A 23613-nucleotide genomic window follows, 5' to 3' on the forward strand; every position below is an offset into this window, starting at 1 on the left:
GACGGACGGCTCTGACAGTGGTAAACAGGACTGAGATATAGCAGGGAAGCGTTGCCAGGAGCACACAGTCTCCTGTACGCTGATTTACTGGGGAGAGACTTGGTGTGGAATGGTGGCGGCGGCGGAGAAGGCGGTCGGACTCCTCGCGCCGAGGTCCAGAAAGAGCGAAAGGGAGAGAACGAGGGGTGCATAAAGGGACAAGGACAGAAAAAGAACAACAATACGAGGGAGAAGGGGGGAGAGAGAGAGAGAGAGAGAGAGAGAGAGAGAGAGAGAGAGAGAGAGAGAGAGAGAGAGAGAGAGAGGAGGGTGGGAGGGTGGGCTAGAAAAAACATGCTTTGTTTATAATGCAGTGTGTCCGGACCTATGAAGATATAGGCTATGCAGGCTTTGAAGATTTATGAGCAGGGCTTTTAAATGATTTACCTTGGCCAAGGTCAGGTATATTTTGGACTAACAGGGCTTTCAGCAAGTTTACTATGTGGGCAGCCACTGGTAGAGGTTGTCAGAACTAACTGAATCATTATCCTTGAGCAGTTAAACATATGATATGGGCCACCAGCAGCACCAATTTGCGACAAGCATACTGGGAGGACTGAGGTGCACTACCTCCAGATAAGAGGAAATCAGAATTCTCCTCCTCCTCCTCCTTCCTCCCACGTCCGCAGTTTAGGAATCCCTTCTTGGAAATCCATCCCTTGCTGTGGAGTTTTGACAGCTCTCCAGCAGGAGCTGGCAAGGAGCGGTAACGTCATTCCTGGGAGGGCGGTCCGCCGCCCTGAGGTGTTTTCCTGCTTTATAAAGGATGGTGCCACCCCTCTCTGACCAGCTCCGCGTCACAACCCGGGACTCTCTGGAAGGCTTCGTTAGACTATAACATGAACCGCAGACAGACAAAATCATCCAGCCATCCTTCATATGCACACCAGAGTTAGCTATTTCATCTTGCTGAGAGAGTATTCGCTCTGCACTGTTGAGTTTCCAGTACCGCACCTTGGCGCACGTTGTCATATGGATGCACGTCTTTGAATTCATATTTTTTTGATGCTACTCTCGTGTTGTATTCATCAAGAATAATTATGCGTTTGTTTGTTTTTAACTAATTCACTGTCACCACATACAGTTTTGCTGTCGCAGAATTTGAGAATAGGCTTTTATTCCCGAGCCTAGCCACCGTTACATTCGCGAGACACCCGTCGCTGGTTGAATGCAGGATTCCAGCTTTTTGAGAGTCAACTCCAAGTTCAACTTCGGACCACCGGAAAAAGATCGAGGATTTGAGTATCTCACCTGTCTCGCCGCCGAAATGAAGTCTGCAGAAGAAGGTAACTGGCTCAGATATTTCGGTAGACTGGTCTTTCAATTTTAAATAAGATGCTATGCTTTTAGACATATAGGCCTAGCATATCAACATGTTGCATATTTTAAAGTTGCTCATAAGTTTGAACATTATTTTTCGTTAGGCTACTTCATAAGTTATCTGTTGGTGTCTCCAAGTGCGTGAACCCCCGCCATGCGCACCTTAGTCGGGTATCGCCCCAGTTGATGCTTCTTGGTAGCGCGGAAACCGGTTAGCGGTTTCCGTGGTTGAGGGATAAAGTGCAGACAGTCATCAATATACATTTGTCTGTATTTTGGATGAAGACAAACGTGTCATGCATCACTTTTGCATTGTGCAAAACTTTTCTGAATGCCAGCTCTGACTTCCAACTTGTACAATAGACAATGCCAACTTTGACAAATATTGAAACTTTTTAAATAAATACTTGTATATGTTTGTAGTAAATACATTTTTGGGTGTGTAGAGTTTTTCCCCACCTTTTAAAATACAATTGCCAACCAATACGCAACTGTATGTTAAGCCGTAAGGCGAACAGAATATGGGGACACTAAATCCATCCATTATCTGACAGCACAATGTTCTCTCTTACAGTTAACTTCTAAGCCTTTGTGTTTGCGTTTCAAATTTTGTGTTTGAGGTTTGGCGATGCTGAACCACTACTGTGTTATTATTTATTTCAGTGCCTTACAGTACATCTAACCATCATAATTGGTAGCAGACTTGTGTGTAGGCAGTGTGTATGCGTGTGTGTGTGTGTGTGTGTGTGTGTGTGTGTGTGTGTGTGTGTGTTTGATGAGGTATGAGGGATAGCTTGCTTGGCTTCGGGGGTTTGCTTAATCACACTGTCTCACCAGTCTGCTGACGGCTGCATTATTACACACACACACACACACACATCCCCCTTTCCTTCTCTTTCTCTCTTTCTCTCTCTCTCTCTCTCTCTCTCTTTCTCTTTCTATTTCTCTCTCTCTCTTTCTGCCATTCTCTCATTCTCTCCATTTGTATCTTTCATTCGGTCTCTTTTTCTCTTATTCTCTCATCTCTCTATTCTCTCTCATTCTCTATCTTACCATCTCTCTCCCTCTCTTTCTATCCCCCACTTTTAGCTCTCTCTCCATCTCCATCATCAAGTTGTAAAAAAATGTCATCTGTATTGTTTTTCTTGCCTTCAAAAAACCCTCAGATTTGCGACACTCCTATGCCAATTAGTTAACAGTTGGTGCACTAAGCAGAGACAATCTGGAAATGCCAGGGGCAAGAAAAACAAAGGATTAACAACTGTTAGGCTTGAATATGGTCTACAGAGGAGTGTGTGTGTGCGTTGGGGCGGAGAGGTGGTGCGGTGAGGTGCTACAGGAGGCAGTATTTCAGGACAGGTGAGGGGAAAAAAAGGAGAGAAAATAGGGAGGGCAGAGCAGGAGTGAAGAAGAGGTCAGAGGATGGAAGAAAAGGAGGAAGAGAAAGACTGGACAAGGCGGTTTGAGGAGGGGAGTTTCTCTTAAAACATTTCACCTATCTGTTTGAGAACAGACCTGGAGAACAGCAGAGGGCAGGGAGGGGCGAGTGGTGTGTGTGTGTATGTATATGTGTGTGTGTATGTATGTGTGTGTGTGTGTGTGTATGTATGTGTGTGTATGTGAGAGTGCACTCAGGCCTGTGAGAACCGCTACCTGCCCTGACATAATTTGTCTCAAATCTTAACTTACTGTATTGTAATAACTTATATACCGTCAAAATAATTGTAAAATACGCAATGTTATGAAGATCTAAGATCTTATGATGCTGTATAAGGATCTCATGAAAATGATCAATTGTCAGCTACAGAGGTTAATCAGTGTAATTTGTTCATTCTTCTGTGTATTATACTGAAGAACAGAGTTAACAGAATGGAGTTTGTTAATTCACTAAACAGGACAGTGTAAATGTAGTGCAGCTGATTACGCTAAAAGCCTGCTATTAGTCTGCCTCCACGGCGATGCTGGCCCTCATTCACCATCAGAACAACAACCGCTACATATATAGAAATGAGAACATGAATCCGAAACTGTTTCTGGAAATAGACAGGAACTAATTTTAGGTTATCTGCCCACGCGAGCTGGGTTGCATGACAGGTTTTTGTTGTTTCATATGATGTTGTAGTAAGGTCAAATAGAAAGGGAATACCCTGCCGCCATCGGCAGCTACCACTTTTGCTTCACGTAGTTTACAGTGAAATATGGATTGGGGGACACACTGCAAGTGTCATTGTGGTGGCTGAGAGTTTGTGTGTGTTCCTGAAGTCATGTTAATGGGCTTTTCTGGGTGTCCTTGTGTGTGTTTGTGTGCTTCTGTTTGTTTGTGTGTGTGTGTGTGTGTGTGTGTGTGATGCCTCAGCATCTGTAAACTCCCTGACTTAATCACAAGCTGAGAGGGTTGCAAAGTGCTGTGGGTTTCCACAAGGGACAGCACTAATTCACTCACTGAGTCAAACTATCAATCACACAAAGGATCCTCCAGCACTGGACTCAGAGCCTGCTCAAACACACACACACAGACAAACATACACTCACAGAGACTGTACTGCCTGACATTAGTAATGTGTCCTATGCCAATACTAGGTCCTCCCTGAAAAGTAGAGAACCATGGCTCCGAGGCCAGGCAAGGCTAACTGCTGGCTGACTGACTGCTCTCTACACAGTTTTTTTTTACAGTCTGTCCTCTGAGCGACTGCTCTCTGACTGACTGCTCTCTGACTGACTGCTCTCTGACTGCCTGCTGTCTGACAGACTGCCCTTCACCCAGAGAGTTGCATATCGTACATACATGAACCCCGTCTCTCTGTCTTGTTGTTTCAGATGCTTACAGCTACACTCCAAACGTCAGCCTGTCCCTGCCTCTGGGCATGGGGAACCCCTGTCTGTCCAGCCAGTACCACACCCTGCAGTCCAGCCCGCTCATCTCCGTGTCCTCCTGCCACCAGGGGGGCTACAGTCTCCACCAGGACCCCACCCCCCAGGGCTACTACCTGGCCCCAAGCCTCCGGTCCACCACGGCGCCCGCCCTGGAGAGCCCCCGCATCGAGATCACCGCCTACGGGCAGTTCCCGGAGGAGGAGGTGGAGGAGAGCGCCGGCCTGGGCCACCTGGTGAAGCGGGGGGTGAACTCCATTGTGACCCTGACCCTGCCCAACGCCGACGGCTACCGCGACCCCAGCTGCCTCAGCCCCGCCTCCAGCGTGTCGTCGCGCAGCTGCAACTCCGAGGCGTCCTCGTACGAGTCGGGCTTTTACAACTACGACAACTCGCCCCAGACCTCGCCCTGGCAGTCGCCTTGCGTCTCCCCCAAGGGCTCCTCCTCCCTGCTCTCCTGCCCTCACCCCGCCGTCTCCCCCCGCCACTCCCCCTCCGCCTCCCCCCAGATCGGGGCGAGCGCCGAGGAGGTGTGGGGGGGCGGGCAGCAGCAGCAGCCGCCTCCTCGTGGCTCCCGGCCCAACTCCCCCGCCAGCAGCGGGCTCGGGGGCGGCGGAGGCGGTGGCGGCAGCAGCAACGGGAAGAGGAAGTACAGCTTCAACGGCGCCCCCTACAGGCAGCCGTCCTACTCGCCCAACCAGGACCGCTCCCCGGCTCCCTCGCCGCGCGGCTCGCCTCGTGTCAGCGTGACGGACGACAGCTGGCTGGCCAACACCAACCAGTACACCAACTCGGCCATCGTCGCCGCCATCAACGCCCTGACCACCGACGGCGTGGGGGAGTTGGGCGAGGGGGTCATCCCTGTCAAGGCCCGCAAGACCACGCTGGAGCACTCCCCCTGCATGGGCCTCAAGGTGGAGCCGGGCGCGGACGAGATGGGCCCTGTGAGCGAGCTCTGCCAGGAGGACTACTCCTCTCGCCTGCCCTTCAAGAAGGAGAGCTACTGTGGAGGGTTCCTGGAGGTTCCTCAGCAGCCGTACTCCTGGTCCAAGCCAAAGCCTTACCTCAGGTGTGTGTGTGTGTGTAGGAAGCTCTAACAACGCTCCGGTTCTATTGCAAATAGCCACCGACAGAATCTGTCAAGGCACTCACATTTTGATTTAGCCATTTATTGCAATGGAAATAGGTTTGTCTTTAGCGGTGTGGTTATATATAAATGGGGGAACTTCCTGCTTCGGAGCATAGCTAGCATAGCACAAGTACGTATAATAACAAGGCAAGGACCATAGCATAGAAGATACTCTGGTGGACAGAAATCATTTCAAACTTAAAGTTTTGCAAACAATTGCACGATATGGAGGTACCCAGCAACGCATGATGTGTGAATGATGTGTGAGCATGTGTGTCTGGGACTGTGAATGCAGGCAGTATTCAAATCCTCTGAAGGGGAAGGCCTGGTACTTCAAATAGCACACCTGCAGTTGATAGCGTGGGGGACATCAGCTGTTGACGAGTGCCTTGCTGGAACTGCGTAGCTCCGCCCATTAAACCATTCGTGAAGATGACCAGACATAGAGGGTTCCTCATCACTATGGGTTTCAGACTGGTTTGTTCAAATGTATGGACACACATAACCTCTAGGCAAACACTGTTGGCCCACTAAGGCTCAGTTTCCCAGACATGAATCAAGCCTAGTCCTCGGCTTAAAACCTTTTTCAATGGAGATCTTCATTGCATTGTTGTCAAACTTTATGACTATTGGTTTAATCCATGACTGGGAAACTGGGCCTAGGGCAACTAAACCTAGTTCTAAATCAAACGTGTTTATTTACTTGGAGCGCAACTTTGTTTTGTCATCTTCAAAGGCCATGGTGAAAACACCAGCCATCGTCTCTCTCTCTCCATCCGCCTCCAAAACGGCTTCACTTTGAAGATCAAAACGTTTCATAAATCACATGGGTACTGTAGGAAGCAGGGCAGCCCTTGTGCCCCAGTTGTCATGGGAACCCCCACACAAACAGCCACAGGCATATACACTCCAGCTGTATTATTGTGTTTTTTTGGGGGTGTTTTTTATCGAGCCGACCTTCCCCGAGTCGCGGCGACCCTCTCTGTGTTTCCCTTCCTCCTCGGCTGGTGCAACGTCCTGTCGGAGATCAAGTGTTTGATTTAGATCATTCAAGACAGGAAGACATGGCGGCCAAGCTAGCCATGTTAGCACAGGAGACATTCAGTAATGACAGCCAACCAGCCAGTCTGACAGCCTGCCAGCCAGCAAGCCATTCAGTCAGCCACCCAGTCAGCCAGTCAGCCAGTCAGCCAGCCAGCCAGCAAGCCAGTCCGCCAGCCAGCCAGCCAGCCACTCTGCTGGGGCTCTCAGCTCTTATCGCTCTCTGCACTGTTGATGTGATGATGTCATGGTCTGACCGGGCAGATAAAGGCAGACAAGGGAAACCAGTTCACTGGGGGTCGTTCACCAGCTGGACCTGGGTGTCGGGGAGGAGGGGGTCCGCAGGACACCCCTAGAGGGTCTCGCTGATACCCCCACAGATCAGGGCTGTTCCACCCTCTGTGTTAGCCCCCCCCCCCCCCCCCCAGGTCAGGTCTGTTTTGTTCTCAGTGCTAGCCCACCCCCCCACCCCCCCAGATCAGGGGCACATACAGCAGTATGCGTCAGGAGCTCTGGAATTCCATCTCTCCCCACTCTTGTTTGGGTTGGATATCTACAGACTCCTCACACAGGAAGCTGTCTGCGATGAGAAGCCAGCTGGAGCCCAGCGAGAGAGATACCACTCTCCCTCTCAGACAGGGTGTGTTTCCCCTGGAAAGGAGAAAGAGACACTGTACTGCAATATCAGCCTTAGTTGGTCTCTCCTGGTTAGAATATACCACTGTTCAGGTAGGGTTTGTCTCTCTTGGTTAACAGAAAGAGATATCAATGTGACATCTGAGCCGAGTCATTTGAAACTTGAAAGTATTTGATGTTTAAGTATTTGATTTGCACCACAGTTGGTATTGAGCTCTGAATAATTGGCTTCATGGTAAAATAATCTTCTTTTCTTCTCTCTCTCTCTCTGTCTCTCTCTCTCTCTCTCTCTCTCTCTCTCCCTCACCCCTTGTCTCTCCTGTCTTTGTCAGACTGTCACCACCTGTCACACCCTGATAGAAAACACACTCACTTTAACAAGACACTCACGCACACACAGCCACAGCACGCTAACCAGGACACATGCGTCTCTCATTAACTCTTCATGAAAAAAGAGCCACCAATAATTCCCTGGGCTTTAGGGAGTGCAGTCGTCAGGGAAGGACTTCAGTTGATTCGATTAGAGACAGTGATGGAATGGAAAAGAGTCAGGACAGTTAACCACGGAGCAGGACACATCCTTACATCAGCCAAGGGAATCCTTTGATTCGACTCTCATTGAGCGACAGAAGCATGAAATCAGTCTCAGGGGAGTAGCCCCTGCTGACCCAGTGTGTTAAGTTGAACCAGATCAAGTGCTCCTCAAGTCGTCAGGGAAAAAGGCAACGGCATGAATAAAGATCTGTTCCCCTCTGGGTCTGATCCATGCGATTCATTACTTGTAGTGAATTAAAAACCAAAACAACGTTTTATGTGGCTAGTTAGACTCCGCGAAAAGCCTCAAAAGAAAGGAAATTTGACCACCACAACCCCTAGGCCAAAAGCCTCCTAGGCCAAAAGCCTAATATGACAGGATCGAAATGAAAAACATCTCAATCAAGTGCGTGTTTTAAATATGGCATATTGTCCCCAATGAGTGGAATGGACCAAACAACTGAGCTGGTCTCTCTCTCTCTCTCTCTGTGTTGCAGTCCCTCTCTGCCAGCGCTGGACTGGCAGCTGCCCTCGTGCTCAGGGCCCTACAGCCTGCAGATCGAGGTGCAGCCCAAATCCCACCACCGCGCCCACTACGAGACCGAGGGCAGCCGCGGGGCCGTCAAAGCCCTGTCCGGGGGGCACCCCGTCATACAGGTAGGTCACCATGCTGGCTCTGTATGTGTGGGTGTGTTTTTCTCCCCGATGTTGTCACGTCTTGGTTTACTTAAGGTGGAGGCTGTGTGCACGGCTGGTCTCCGTGTGTGAGTGTGTGTGTGTGCGTGTGTGTGTGTGTGTGTGTGTGTGTGTGCACTTATTCATGCACATGTTTATCTTCACATGTGTTTTTGTTGTAGACAGGTGCAATCGAAAGTGAGTTCATTGGGAAACATAATCCTGTTTTGGAAGTGTGTGTTTTACTAAGGGCTAGTCAAACATGTCCCCTCCCTTATAGGATAACCTCAGCCCCAGCCCCAACCCCCCCTTTCATGTAGCCCAGCTAGGTGTTGCAGGTTTGCTCTCTAAATACAAGTGATTGTCCTCCTGCGTTAGGCAGCGGTGCCCTCCAACACTGATGAATGGTGTAGACATTACACACACACGCGCACACACACACACACATGCACACACGCACACACAGGCGCACACACAGCCTCTGATGGTGAAGTAGTAGTCATTGAGAGATCCTGAGAACATCTCTTCTCACCCACTCACATTCCTCCTATGCACACTCGGACGGGGACGGGCCTGTCTGTGTTTATCTGTCTCTTCTCTCTCTCTCTCTCTCTCTCCTCTCTCTCTCTCTTCATCTCTCTCTCTCTCTCTCTCTCTCTCTCTCTCTCTCCTCTCTCTCTCTCTCTCTCTCTCTCTCTCTCTCTCTCTCTCTCTCTCTCTCTCTCTCTCTCTCTCTCTCTCTCTCTCTCTCTTTCTCTCTTTATTTCTGTCTTTCTCTGTCTTTCTCTGTCTTTCTCTGTCTTTCTCTGTCTTTCTCTGTCTTTCTCTGTCTTTCTCTCTCTCTCTCTCTCTCTCTCTCTCTCTCTCTCTCTCTCTCTCACTCTCTCTCTCTCTCTCACTCTCTTTCTCTCTCTGTCTCTCTCTCTCTCTCTTGGAGAGATATAGGGATAGGGAGGCCTGGTGGCCCTGTGGTAATGAGTGATTCGAGGAGACTAACGGGAATGGTGGAGGATGATGGAGGGATGAGTGGACGAGTGCAGTCATGAGGAATGACTCCATAACGACCTGATGGGGTGAGGTGAAAGGGTGCAGGAAGAAGGTGCCAGGTGTGTGTGTGTGTGTGTGTGTGTGTCGGCTGGCTCCAGAGGGCCTCTGCTTCCTGCTGATTACAAGGCTGGAGGCCCTGGGACTGGGAGGATGAGGCGTGTGTGTGTGTGTGTGGGGAGGTCTAACCAGACCAACTCAGGGGACCTCTGCTTCAGTGAGCATGTCTCTCCTGGTGTGTCCACTAGCACCCACGCACATACACATACACACACACACACACCGAACGCACGCAGACACACACACAGTGCCTCCAGCTCATTGTTGGACACACACACCCTGTGAGTGATTGTGACACATCTAGGGGGTGAAAAACAGCGAGACGCAGCTGACAGCGCGGAGTTAACACCACCCCAAGGAGCGCCGGGCAAATTGTTTTCTCCCGAAATGACGCCACCTTCCATCCGTTTTCTCCTCTTGTGCGCTCCGCTGCTCGTTTGCCAGAGCAGAAGTCCTGTGGCCCTCTCCCATAATGAGACTGGGTGGTTTTGACAACCCGCCCACCCCCCCACCCACCCACCCCCTCGTCTCTGCCAAACTCACAGACCCCCGCTTTGTTTAGGAAAGCTCTCTCTGTAGCGCTGACATCATCCAGAGGCTGACCTCTCCTCTTCCTCCCGTTTCTCCTCTCCTCCTCCTCCTCTTCCTACTCCTCCTCTTCCTCTTCCTCCCTCCTCCTCCTCTTGTCTTTGTCCTCCTGCTCCCGCTCCTCTTAATCCTCCTCTTCCCTGCCCTCCCCCCGCTTCCACTCTCACTGTGGCAGGACAGTATGTCAAGCTCTGCAGTCTGAAGCCCCCAGATTAGGGGGTACACACCGCAGTGCACTGCGTCCCGCCCCCCCCCCCCCCCCCCACAACCTCTCTGCGGTCCAAACTTCCATCACGACGTGGCTCACTTCTCGATCCCCTCCTCAATCTCCACCTCCCCTCCCCCGCCCCCCCCTCGTCAACCTCCCCCTCCCCACTCCTCTCCGCTTCTTTCCTTCCTCCTCGTCCGTCTGCTAATCTCCTCTCCTCCGCCCGCCCACCACCCCGTTCTTCTGATGATTCCCATATTGTGACCGGCCCTGCCCCCCCCCCCCCCCCCCCCCCCTGCACCCCTCAACCTCTCTCCCCCTCACACAGACCCATCTCCTAGCAGGAGAGAGGAAGGCAGGGGTTGTGGGGGGTGGGGGGGGTGGGGGGGGGGGGGCTGCTTCCCCACAGGCATCCCCTGGCCAAGCTCAGAGACCCGGCAGCCTGAAGGTCCACCTTCCTGCGGGCCTCCACCACCATCCTGATGGATGGCTGTTTTCCACGGAACCTGATACGGGTTCTATCAAGCGCCAAAGTGGAATTACATGGAATTATATTTTCATTGAGGGTAGTTACCAAGGGTAGCCCCCTACTCTTCAAACTCTCTCTCTCTCTCTCTCTCTCTCTCTCTCTCTCTCTCACAAACACACACACTCAGATTTGAGCTGTGGATGGTGGTGGACTAGAGATAAAAACTTAACCTTTAGTACTTTCAGTAGCGCTTTATATTTTTGTTGTTTGTTTTTCTAGAAAAATTCAACAATGGGAATAGCTCCACAGAAGCAGGCTCGGAACTGCATTAAACACACCTCATGCTTCTAATACTTTCCACTCTTTAATTCTACTATTTAATTTTTTTGTATAAAAATATAAGCACCAGGTCTGCCCTTCTCTCTCTCTCTCTCTCTCTCTCTCTCTCTCTCTCTCTCTCTCTCTCTCTCTCTCTCTCTCTCTCTCTCTCTCTCTCTCTCTCCTCTCTCTCTCTCTCTCTCTCTCTGTATTTTGGCATGAACCCTTGTTATGGGAAATAACCCCAGACACTTCAAACGGAGCAGTAGGTGTGAATGAGCAGGATGTGGCGGTGACCTGCATTTTTTTTGCTTGCGTGTCTCGATAACCGTCTCTGCGCGCAGAAACTTCCAGAACCTCGGCGTGGCTTTCGGGGGTTCACGCCGCACACGTGTGGTCTCTCCTTGGCCTCCTCATGTTGGACTGTTCTCCATCTCCAGTCCACTGTCTCTGGTGCTCATGTGCGTCTGCTTAAGAGTTTATATCTGCGTGTGTGTGTGCGCTGTGGATGTTAGTCAAGCCCCCCCCCCCCCCTTCCCCTCATGCGACTCTCTGCCGCTGCACCCCCCCCCCCCCCCCCCACACACACACACACCCTTTGTGGTTTTTCTTTTTGAGGGGCTACCCCTTACTCACAGCCATGGTATGGGGCAACCGCTAATGACCAGCTTGTAGAAGCTGGAAGACATGTGGGACTGACCAGAGGACCTCAGGGCTGCATTCTTCTGGTCCGCCGGCTGACCAGATCACCTCAGAGTTATGAGCTGAGACAGCGGTGGTCTCTCTGCCGTAAAGAGGCCCCCTCTCCTCACAGCCCTGCCCCAAAGCCTTCGCTCCCCGGTGCTGACTACCAAGGCCCGGCCTGCCTCCGTTATGACGAACTCCCGCTCTCTTGTAGGGAAGTTGGGAGGCTATTATGGTCTAGACGTCGAGGACTTGAAGCGTTGCCCTCGATGACATAACTTTGGGATACATTTCGACACGCTCTGGAAGAAAAGGGCCGCTTTGCCACTTGTAAACGAGCGCCGCTCGACACGTTCTTTGGAACTTGAGACGTCGAAAGATCCCACGTGTTGTTCTGAGGCCCAGGAGACCGAGGGAGAGAGAAGGAAGGAGAGAGAGAGATAGAGAGAGAGCAGGAGAAGGAGAGGAAGTCTGGAGGGAGAGAGAACTTGGATGAGTGTAGATGTAATTGGGTACAGCAAAGACTGGCTGGGTGACTGTCAGCACTTGAGAGATGAAGATCCCCTCTCCTCTCCACACCTATCTCCCCCCCCCTCCTCTCCCCTCCACACCTCCCCTCTCCTCTCCTCCCCCCTCTCATCTCCTCTCCACACCTCCCCTCCACACCTCCCGTCTCCTCTCCTCCCCCTGTCGTCTCCTCTCCACACCTCCCCTCTCCACACCTCCCCTGTCGTCACCTCCTCCCCTCTCCTCACCTCCTCCCCTCCCCTCTCCTCCATCTTGCCACGTGGACTGAGAGGCGTGCTGTCACGCTGGAGCTCCTGGCTGTGATGACATCATTGCAAAGAGACGAAGGGCAGTTCAGAGACCCAGAGACCCATCTGTTCGCACTCTCTCTCCCTCCCAGTCCAAACAGAGCTCCTTAACAAATACGACATGTACAAATCCTTCAGAACGCCGCTCCAATGTGTGTCTCCTGTCAGGTTTCTATCGGGAGATGTTGGATGGCCGATGGCGAAGTCGAACGGGTTCTTGGAAGGGGAGCCCGATCTCTTTAGCATAGAGAGACATGAACTTCGCGGAGCAAACCGCAGATGATTGTGATTAGGAGAGCTGAGAGCAGCTGCGGTGTCAGGGGAGGAGTTTGGGCTGCAGATGTATCGATGATGGATCTATAACAGTCCCGGGGTGTCAGAGAGACGAGCGGTGGAAAGGGAGGAACTTGGTCCTTCTCCACCTTCTCCCGAGTCTCCTGCTGCTCCTGCTTGTTGCTTCTTCTCCTTTCCTTTGTCGTCATCCTCCCGCGCCTCCTCTTCCGCCACCACCTCCTCCTTCACCTCCTCTTCCGCCACCCTCCTCCTCCTCCAGCGCGTGCTCATTCGACGTCCTCTTGTCCTCCTCCTCTCAATCGCCTATCACCTCCTCCTCCTTCTGTTCCTCCTCTTACTCCCCCATCACCTCCTCCTTCTCTGCACCACCTCATCACATCCTTCCCAGACCACACAGCTGGAGGCAATTACTAAGCTGCTGTCTCCGCTGACATGCAGTGTGTTTGATTTGGGAGGCCGCCGTGCTGCGAGGCCGGTGCCCCCGGGCAGGGGAGCGCTGAGGGTCCGGGGAGGGGGCGGGCTGGGGCGGGCTGGGGCGGGCTGGGGCGGGGTGGGACATGGAGTTCTACATGGCACCCCGCGCCCGTCGAGATCAGGTTTCGATTATCTGTAAGATAAATACACCCGTGCTGTGTTCACAGCTTGGACAGGATCATCTCGGTGTGTGTGTGAGTGTGTGTCGAGGGGGGGCTAGAGGGGAGCCCCTCTGACAGCTCGGAGACACGTGAAGCGCGGGTGGTTTAAGCACTGTTCAGACAAACCCGAAGCGGAGGAACGCTCCTCGTCGGGCCACACTCATGGTTTACGACAGAATCTCCACCCGTGCTTCTCTCTTATCGCCCCTGCGGGGAATAGAAGGAAGACGTTAGTTCTGCACTGGTCTTCGGTGGACGTCACAGAAGTGGGGGAGAGAGGAGAGGGTCTGGGGGGGTCTGGGGGGGGGGGGTCAGGGGAGCACATATGGCAAATGAATCTGGGGAGGTCGCCGAGGGGGGACCCCACCGCGTTCCTGTTGCTGTCGGGAGGACCGAGCGTCACCCCGGGGTGGGTCGACCTCATTAATCACTTCCTCCCGTGTGTGAGGTCACTCTGGCTCTGTCGGAGGACGCCACAGTCCTCGCCAGCTACCGCAGGCCCTGTGAAGGGATAAAGACCACCCCCCCCACCACACGTGCACACACACTTACAGACACACACAAACACACACACACACAGATACACACGCTCAGTCTCTTGCGGTCCACCAGAAGCAGCCACGTGGAGGCTGAGGTAATGGTTGGAGGTCAGGGAGAAATGAAAGCAGGATCAGACAGTCTGCTGAGGGCCGAGGCTTTGGAGCTCAACTGCCTTTTATTAAATCATAAAGCAACGTCATGCAATTTAACACACCGTTTCTCAAATCTGGACCTCATCCTCGGTTTTGTTGCCGTGGTGTGCCGGTACCATTTTGTGTGCGTGTTTGTGCGTATGTGTCGGTTTTAGTGTGTGTGTGAACCTGTGTCTATTTGTCAGTGTGTGTGTGTGTGCGTGATTGGGGCTGTGTGTGATCATGTGTGGTTTATGGTAAACGAAATGCACGCGTGTGTAAGAATGTGTAACTCATGCGTGTGGGCGGTTGCGACTTTTGTGAGTAACGGGTAGCATGTGCTACCCGGCTAAGCGTAATTACCTCTGGTGACACCATAAGTAAAACCTAACAAGGGGAGGGAGCCGTGGCAGTGAGCTCACCAGGACGATGAAGTGGCCCCTAGGGGCCCCCAGACTTCAAGAAGCTCCTGACCCCCATCCTGGATGGCTGATGACTAGCATGTGTGCCTGGATAGCTTGGCTGGACAGCTGCTGTGTGGAACCCCAGGAGGGGAAGCTAAGGTCCTGGCTCGCCATAACCCTGCTCCCCTGATATCTGAATCAACTCCCCCAACCAGGATACCTAGTCATCGAGTCCATGGCCGGGGTCGGTTGTGAACGTGGTTCGCTGGTGTGTAGATCACTGAGTCACACGGATGCTATGGAGCGATGGCGGCACAGGCCAGCTCTGAGCGGGTACGTCATCGAGCACAAGGGAAATATCTGTGAGGTGTGTTTGAAGTGAGCGGGGTTTGAAGTTAACGGTGGCGAGTTCGCTGTCAGCTGTGCTTGATAAGGCCTCGGGGAAGCGTTATGTTTGTACGTTATCCAGCGAGCGAGCGTTTTTTGTCAGTTATTCTTTCCGTTCGAAATGTACCGACTAATGGGCCGTTCATGGAGATGTCTAGCCACGGTAGCATCTGTTGGGGGACTCTCTATTGACCGTGGGGTGCCAGAGAGAAGATTTAGTTCCGAATTCGGTCCCGCTGTGTCTACAATTAGCACATTAAAACAACTCCGAGACACAACCCCCCACTTACGTCTTTCCTCTACCTTTCCACCTTCAGTCTCCACCTTCCCTTCATCCCTCCATCCTTCAACCCCTGACCCCCTTCACCAAGGTCATTATAAACCCATTAATCAGATGGTGTCATAGGTTACTCATGGCCTGGCTTGTGTCGCATGACTCAATCTGTAAAACAAACACCGGGTTCTTTATTGCGTTCGACAGGTCCACTGGTTTGACTTGGACATGGGGCTGAACTCGATCATACATTCATCTGTGTGTGTTAGGATAATTGACCAATTAGTGGGATGTTTCAGATAAGCAAAGAGATCAGAAAAGGTTCGGTTGGAACCGTCTGGTAAAAAATAATTTCTCCTGACACATGTGGTCAAGGATCCAGCTGTGTTCAGACTCGGAGGTCCGTGATAGGTCCTGAACAGCTTAACCTTGGAGGTTCCTATTGGATCCCATCCCACAGTGGTCTGAGGATTATCAGGTTCGGTAGATTTCCTTTAGCCCTACCCAGTGTGGATGAGCCCAGGGACTCTTTATACAAAGAAAAGTTTCACATGTAACTTGGGAGGTCCACGTATCAGGTTAGGTTACACCAGAAGTGCTTCATGGGCAAAGCTCTCTCATTACCACCCCTTCTCATTGTATCAACTGACTCTTACCACACCACGGAATGTCTGTCTCTGCTGACGTTCTCCTAAGGTTGGAGGTTCTCCTCTAGTCTACGTTGGGTGGAAATGTCCTACACACAGAACTCTGCAAAACAAATTAAAGCTTGAATTTTTGAGGTGAATCCTCAAGGTGTATTACACTTCTTCAAACAACTTAGTGACCATGTTTTATTTTCCTGGCTTAAATTTTGGCTGTATGAGTTTTTATTGGGGTGCAGCGGCAGCTAATGGTGGCTTGCTGGAGGAAGTGGAGGCTGATTGAAGTGGTGGCCGTGATACCGGAGTCTCTTTGATCTCAGTGGGACTGTCTCTGGCATCGCTCCAGAGCCTCATCAGCCCTAATGAAAATCATAATGCATGTTCATAACTGCCCTGAAGCTAACACTCTTAGCCTCAGTCAGCTAAGAACCGCTAACACGCTAACTAAGGATTTAAATGGGAGTTTGCATCCTTCACATCTGAGGAACATGATTATGTCCCTTCAGTTTGATGTTCGGAGAACACTTTACCTCAAGCCCTGTGTAGAAGCCGCAGGAAAATGGATGTTCCTAACATATACTAAGTTAGCTTTTAAAATCTAGATCTTTTGAGGTGGCACAATAATGGAAATAAATATATGTACAAGACTAATTAAGGATAGATTTATACGGATCATGACTTTATCTTACTTTAAGCGTCTGCTTAACATTTATGTTTGGTCATAAACATTGGAATTTTGAGATTGTATTCTAGAGCTTTATTGGATACATATGTGCCGTTTATAATGATCTCAGATATATTATTCTCCAAATATTGGTGATCACATTAAACAGAAATCCTATAAAAACAATTCAATATGTTTCATTTGAAGCGATACTGGCGGTGTGGGGGACATATGACAGATACTACTTTGTGCCAAATTGCTGCTGGTGATTGTCTCCTATTAATTTTCACTCCTTTTCTGGCATGAGAGTTGTTGTGCATCACTCCTTTACGCAGTCTTCATAGCATTGTCTTGGTTTGTTATTCCGAGGCTGAAGCGATCACTTTCCATGGTGTCACAGCTCTCCTGTGTCTCGGCTTGCTCCGTTTTACGGCAGCAGGCGGGGTTTTAATGAAGAGTGAAGTGATGTACAGCCAGGCCTGACATCAGGGAGTGCATAGTCTCAGGCAGACAGTTAAAAAACACCATTCTTCCTTCAACCCCGTCTGCCCTGAAGGGATGAACATAAACACATGGCTCCCAAACTAAGGAAAACAGAGGGGGTCCGAGGAAAGGGCCTCTCCAACCCAACCGAGGAACAAACACGGAGAACGGGATCTTGTTTGCTGAGCCCTCCTGAGACTAACAGCTATCATTAAGCTCTCTTTTAACTATCGGTACATGATGTGTGTTCCATCTCCGTTTCCCAAATGAGGGCCTGTTTACGAGGGAGGTCTTTAAACGGAGGCTCGTCTCTCACCCGGTTCTCTTTGTTGTCCCGCCAGCTCTATGGGTACCTGGAGAGCGAGCCCCTCACCCTGCAGCTCTTCATCGGCACGGCGGACGACCGCCTCCTCCGGCCGCACGCCTTCTACCAGGTGCACCGCATCACGGGGAAGACGGTGTCCACGGCCAGCCACGAGGTCCTGCAGTCCTGCACCAAGGTCCTGGAGATCCCCCTGCTCCCGGAGAACAACATGAGGGCCATGTGAGTGGGGGTGGGTGGGTGGATGGATGGATGGAAGATCGATAGGTGGGTGACTGACTGACTGGATGGATACACTACTGACAGGATGGGTCCATGGATGTCTGCATAGATGTCAAACTGACCGGCTTGCTTCTTTTTCCGCTGGATATATTCTTTTACTACCTCCTCTGTCTTTCTTGACTCTGCTAATGTCGTCTTTACTAATGAGGTGTTGGTTGAGAGGCACAGTGCAGGGCCTGAAACAGGAGAGGCCTAAGCTTCACTGTTTTTAAGTAATCAACAGTCTGTCAGAAAAAGCAATGACTGAAGGTTAGTTCACCCACACAGTCCATACAGCAGCCCTGGTCACCCAACTCCCGGACCAGCATCAAAATGACTCATGGTAGGACCAGCCAGGGATCAAACCTGGGTCCTTCACATTTGGGCTCACGTGTCTACCATTAAACCTTGAGGATACCCTTGTGGCCCCAGGAAGACATTTAGTGTAAGGCAGGGCTATCCCCAGAGCGCGGTTACGAACCAACCCCCTCACGGTAGCATAACCCACACTTGAGTGATTCCTGGTGTGGAGCTCTGAGCATTGCTCCAGAGGTTTGGGTTGTGGGGTGGAGGTGGGGGGGGGGGGGGGGGGGGGGCGGGGGGTGTATCTTTGCTCACTGTCCAGGCAGCAGCTCCCGTCCTGGGGCTCCGAGCTGGCTGGAGTAGGCCCTTGGCCCTTGGCCCAGACCTCTGTGTTATGGATAAGTCAGCTTAATCTGAACTGGGGTTGCGTAACCTCCCTCACCACCCACTGTTCCAGCAAGGTTTACTCTTCTCGGTCTTTCAGAAGTGAAATATATATTAGCACAGGAATTGATGTAGATTTAATGGGACTCTATTAAGTTAGAGTGAATTTTAATATTTGTTTAAGTATTGTGGGACGTTACCGGTGCTATTTGGTAGGAGTTTGGAGACACCGGAGAGCTTTGACTGAGATCTGACCCTCTCTGGTTGGGCATGGATGACTTAAACATCCAGCCATCCAGGAACTCCACCCTGCCCTCCCTTTTTTTCAACACTGTCAGGGAATTCAGCGAGCTGTTCAGTATCGCACCAGCCCAGAGGTTTTACAGGGCTCGTGGTCACTGATCTGAGTTCGGAGGATGATACTGCAAGTTTGTTTTCTGCCTTGTCAGGCTTTTCTGGCCTTCCTACTAGGAGAGGAGGGGTGTTGAGACTGGAGCCTGGAGCCAAGGCCTGGGGGCGGGGCTGGGTCCTTGCACCTCTGGCCTGGTGGTCGGTTGGTGGTTTGAGTCTTGAGTCTGTGGGTGGGTTCGGGTCTTGGGCTGGAGTCCGGACCAGTGCATAGGCCAGGTTTCCTCTGGACCGACTCGAATAAAGGTCAGGTTTTTAGAAGGGCTGCTAACAGACTGACTTACTCTTTCCACTGGGCTGTTAACTCTAGACCCGATAACACTGTGCAGTGCAGAACTTGGCTGTCTTGCCAGGCCTCCTCCCCTCCTTCGCTCCCTTCCTCTTCGCCTTCCTTCCTTATTTCCTTCCCTCCTTCCTTCCCTCCCTCCCTCTCTTCTTTGCTGTCGTCCTCTATCCTCTCACTGGCCCGCAACTACAGGGCTACAGGTCACTGTGTTATTCGCTTCTTTCCCTATCCCGTTTCAGTTGCCCTGGCGACCTTCCTTTCTCTTTGACTGGCTTACTGCACCAGTAGGCCATGAAAAGAGACAGACAGTAATGTCCATTCCAACAGACATTCTGCAATAAAAACCCAGCGTGGCACTCCAATTATCATGTGTTTGGTTAAAAACCATAACTGCGTGACTGCACACTTACCTCATGCGTCGTCGGAAAGGAGAGATTTGTAAGTGCGATGGGCTATTTTTCTTATTTATTCAAATTCGGCCGACCAAAGTGAAGGGGAAAAATAGATTTGTATAAAACCTGACATTTACCATGTTCCAGTCATTCCGCCCCCAAAATCTCCGATGTGAAATAATTAAAATGCCAAACCATATGTATTCTCTCACTCTTTACCAGCCTCGCCACGCTCTTTATTTAATTTCTTGAAAGGCCAGTTTGAAAAGTGATGCCTTTTTCCACCAAGAAGGAAAATCCTTCTCCCGCAGAAAAATGAAGTGAAATAAAATAGTCGGAGAAAACATGAAGCTTTGCGTCTAAATGTGGTATCGTTTAGTGAGATTGAAACTTTAAATGTTTGAAATGTTCAAAGTGTGAGGCTAGGCTGGTGAGACAAAGTAACAAAAACTCTGGGCCCTGTCAGCCAGCCAGCCCCTGAGCCAGCCAGTGAATCACCCAGCCAGCCTTGTCAATTAGTCTGTTAACCAGTCAGTCAGTCAGTAAGTAATTTAGTAAGCCAAGCATCTCCTGAGTCAGCTAACCAGCCAGTTGACTTGCCACTGAATCAGTCATGCCATCCAATCAAACCAACCAGCCTGTCAGTCAAGGTGAAACCTCTCCTCCTCCTCCTCCCCCTCTCCACTGGCTGACAGCATCGACTGTGCGGGCATCCTGAAGCTGAGGAACTCGGACATCGAGCTGCGTAAGGGCGAGACGGACATCGGGCGCAAGAACACGCGTGTGAGGATGGTGTTCCGCGTGCACATCACCCAGCCCAGCGGCAGGACCGTGTCTCTGCAGGCTTCCTCCAACCCCATCGAGTGCTGTGAGTCATACACACACACACTCACACACCCACACACACACACACACTCACATACCCACACACACACACACACACACACATACACACACACACACACATTGGAATGAGGTGGTATCTATTGTTGTAATCTACCCAACAAGGCTACCATTTTATGACTTTCTGGACCTAATTCTATGCCTCTGCAGCAAATGCTTTTATGTGATGAAAGCTGTTTGCCAAGGCAGTAGATGCATGGAGTGGAAGCCAAGCACATGTGTTCTCTATCCTAGAGTACTGTAGGTTATGAGGGAATCATAAGTTATAGTGCTAAGATTGGCCTATTAGTAGTAGAGGTCATTCCCCAGACCAAGATCTGGCAGGGACATTCTTAAATCTGTCATTCTTTGTGTGTGTGTGTTTGTGTGAGTGTGTGTGTGTGTGTGTGAGCGTATGTACGTACGCACGTACATGTGTGCGTCTATCCTCATGAGATCCGTGAAGAAGGTTACGAATGTGCTGGCTATTGAGTTTCTCGTCCCATGTTGATGATGTCAGACGCCCCCTTCTATACCAACCCAGGTCTGAGGGACCCCCCCACACACACACACACACACACACGCACACTCTCCCCCCCTCAGGTTACATGACGACGGCTGCTTTACTGCAGTGTTGGGGCTTCTCACAGATGGATGGGCCCAGTCGAGGCGTAGTGAGGTCATGGCGAGCGCTGCCTCTCTGGCTGTGAAGCGGCCTCGCGCCGTGACCCTCGCGCCCGACGCCGCTCTGGGAAGCCGCCGACAGGTGGATCGTAAAACCGCCGTTTAAAATAATGAGCCACGTGACGACGCATTTGCCGTTTATGATTCGTTCCGGAGGGTTCTGAAGAGTCGTGCATCTGGATGGAAAGCTATCGCCGTGTCATCGTGGAAGCATTGTTTTGATCAGGGGTGTTTATGCAGCAAGCAGCTGCAGTCTGAAAACGGTTAACAGTCTTTAAAAAGGCATTAGAGAGTTGATAAGGCTCCGTAAGGCGCCTCTGTGTGTGAGTGTGTGAGTGTGTGTGTGTGTGTGTGAGTGTATGTGTGTGTGTGTGTGTGTGTATGTGTGTGTGTACGTATCAGCTGGAGGTCTAGGGATGGATGGAAATTGGGGAGTAGCGTTATGAGGCTCCAGTAGTCAACTTATGTGTGTGTGTGTGTGTGTGTACCTCCACAGCCCAGCGCTCGGCCCAGGAGTTGCCCCTGGTGGAGAGGCAAAGTGTGGACAGCTACCCTGCCACAGGGGGCAAGAAAATGCTACTCAGTGGACACAACTTCCAGCCAGACTCTAAGGTGGTGGTTCCTGGAGAAGGCCCAAGGTAAGAGCTGGTGCTGGCTGATCCTAACTGCAGTCTTCTCTCTTTCCTCTCTCACTGTCTCTCTTTCTATCTCCGTCTACATCTCTCTCAGGCTCTCTCTCTCTTTTGTTTCTCTCTCTCCCCCTTTCTACCTCCCTCCCTCTCTCTCTCTCTCCCTCCCTCTCTCTCTCTCTCTCTCTCTCTCTCTCATCTCATCTCTCTCTCTCTCTCTCTCTCTCTCTCTCTCTCTCTCTCTCTCTCTCTCTCTCTCTCTCTCTCTCACTCTCTCTCTCTCTCTCTCTCTCTCTCTCTCTCTCTCTCTGTCTCTCTCTCTCTCTCTCTCTCCTCTCATTGCCTTCTCTTAGTCTCAGCTCCCGTCAAAATAGAGCTGGTCTTGCCAGGGAGCCACATGTGGAGTACATTAAGTCTCTATATTTTTAACCAGAGCGTATTTACATTTGCTGAAGTTTCCATTGCTGTTCTCTGACGCGCGCCACAGACTTTAGGAATGAATCACAACCCGGGCATGTGCAATGTCTCTCTCTTTCTAGCTGGTCTCTCTCTCTCCTCTCTATCTCACACTCTCGCTTTTCTCTCCGTCTCAAATGTATCTATATTTGTTTCCCTCTCCCTCTCTTTCTTCTTTCTTCCTCTCTATTTCTTTCTCTCGCCCTCTTTTTCTCCGTCCCCCCCCCCCGTCACTCCCCGCTCCTCCTTACCCCTCCGTCCGACCATCTCCGCTCTCTCTCTCTCTCTCTCATTTCTGCGTCACACATTCATCCCCCTCTCTCTCTCTCTCTCTCTCTCCCCTTTCTCCTCCTCTCCTCCGCTCTCTGATGAATCATTGTTATTTTGATTTTTCCTATTCACCGGCTGCGTGGCCTGCGCGTGTGGGAGGCTGCATGGCCGCCGCGAGGCTCTGCGGATGATCAAGTTTACTAACACTCATTTCCTTGATTGCGCGACGAATCAAAGGCGGGCCGAGTAAACACAGGCAGTGGCGATGGGACGGTGATAATGATGATAAGGATGATGCGGAGAGTAGGCGGACCTCATGAGAGACGGAAACGTTGCATGTTTCCATAATTCATCAGGAACAGGAAGACAGATATGTTGTTGTTCCCAAACTGTACATCTCTGTGTGCCCATTTACTGACTGGAGCCGCTCGCTGGGAGTCCGGTTGTGTCTGTGGACGCCGGCTTTAGGACCCTGCGGTGGCGGCGGTGTTTCTTTTTTTTTTTTTTTATCAGGTCTGAAGTATGTGTTGAATAGGGCTTCCCTCAGCCTTATGCTGGCTTTGCATTCCCCGCACATACAGCCTCCACTCGTTCCTTTTCTCTCACTCTACACACACACACACACACACACACACACACACATACACCACAAACCTCCAACCCCCCTCCAACCGGCCCCAGCTGTCTCTGTGTCCCCACCCCTTGGCAGACCTCTCCCCACAGCCCCTTAGAACCTAATGTGGATGGGGGGAGGGGGGGGGGGGCTGTTTGTGGTGTCTGTGTGTCTGTGTTAACTTAGTCAAGGAGGGAATCCCCCCCCAGAGGGAAGACCTCTCAGCACCCACCCCTTGACCTGCTGCACACCTGCTCTCTGCCCCCTCCCTCCCTCCTCGTCCCTCCCTCCCTTCACTGTCCCACTCTCTCTCTCTTTCTCTCTCCTCTCCTCCTCTCTCTCTCTCTCTCCTCTCTCTCTCTCTCTCTCTCTCTCTCTCTCTCTCTCTCTCTCTCTGTCTCTATCTCTCTCTCTCAGTCTCTTGTCCAGTTCCAGTTTTGATCATTTCTGATTCTTTATCATTCTGTGTCTTCGTTCTCCCCTCTTCGTCTCTCTCTGGGTCCATCTCCTCCTTTCTTCTCACGCCTGGGAAAGTGATTAGGCTGCTGTACAGCTCAATGCTGGTGGATCCCCCCTTCTCTCTCTCTCTCTCTCTCTCTCTCTCTCTCTCTCTCTCTCTCTCTCCTTTTTTCTCTCCCTCTTCCCACATTGCTTCACGTCTGAAAATGTGCTTATGACCAATTGAAGTATGAATATAGAATATGCCTTTTGGCTTTCGGAGCCTGGTTATGCTGATTGAGAGAACTTCCTAAGCCTTAGCACATTTCTTATTGTTGATGTTGGGGCATGTCACTTGGAAAAAGAGAAAAGGCACTAATAAAATATAATCATGTTAA

The 23613-nt window shown here is 51.1% G+C and overlaps 1 protein-coding gene across 1 annotated transcript; it reads left to right on the top strand.

Annotated features, from left to right (window-relative positions):
* Positions 1–803: 803 nt before the first annotated feature.
* Positions 804–22895, top strand: LOC134023831 (nuclear factor of activated T-cells, cytoplasmic 1-like). The gene is given in 8 exon segments (XM_062466189.1): positions 804–1325; positions 4177–5299; positions 8068–8227; positions 17229–17431; positions 19939–20111; positions 21306–21427; positions 21429–21447; positions 22888–22895. Coding segments are annotated over 8 exon segments (1926 nt in total). The 5' UTR covers positions 804–1207.
* The last annotated feature ends 718 nt before the right edge of the window (positions 22896–23613 follow it).

Source organism: Osmerus eperlanus, chromosome 7, assembly GCF_963692335.1.
Source record: "Osmerus eperlanus chromosome 7, fOsmEpe2.1, whole genome shotgun sequence".
In the NCBI taxonomy this organism is placed as follows: Eukaryota; Metazoa; Chordata; class Actinopteri; order Osmeriformes; family Osmeridae; genus Osmerus; species Osmerus eperlanus.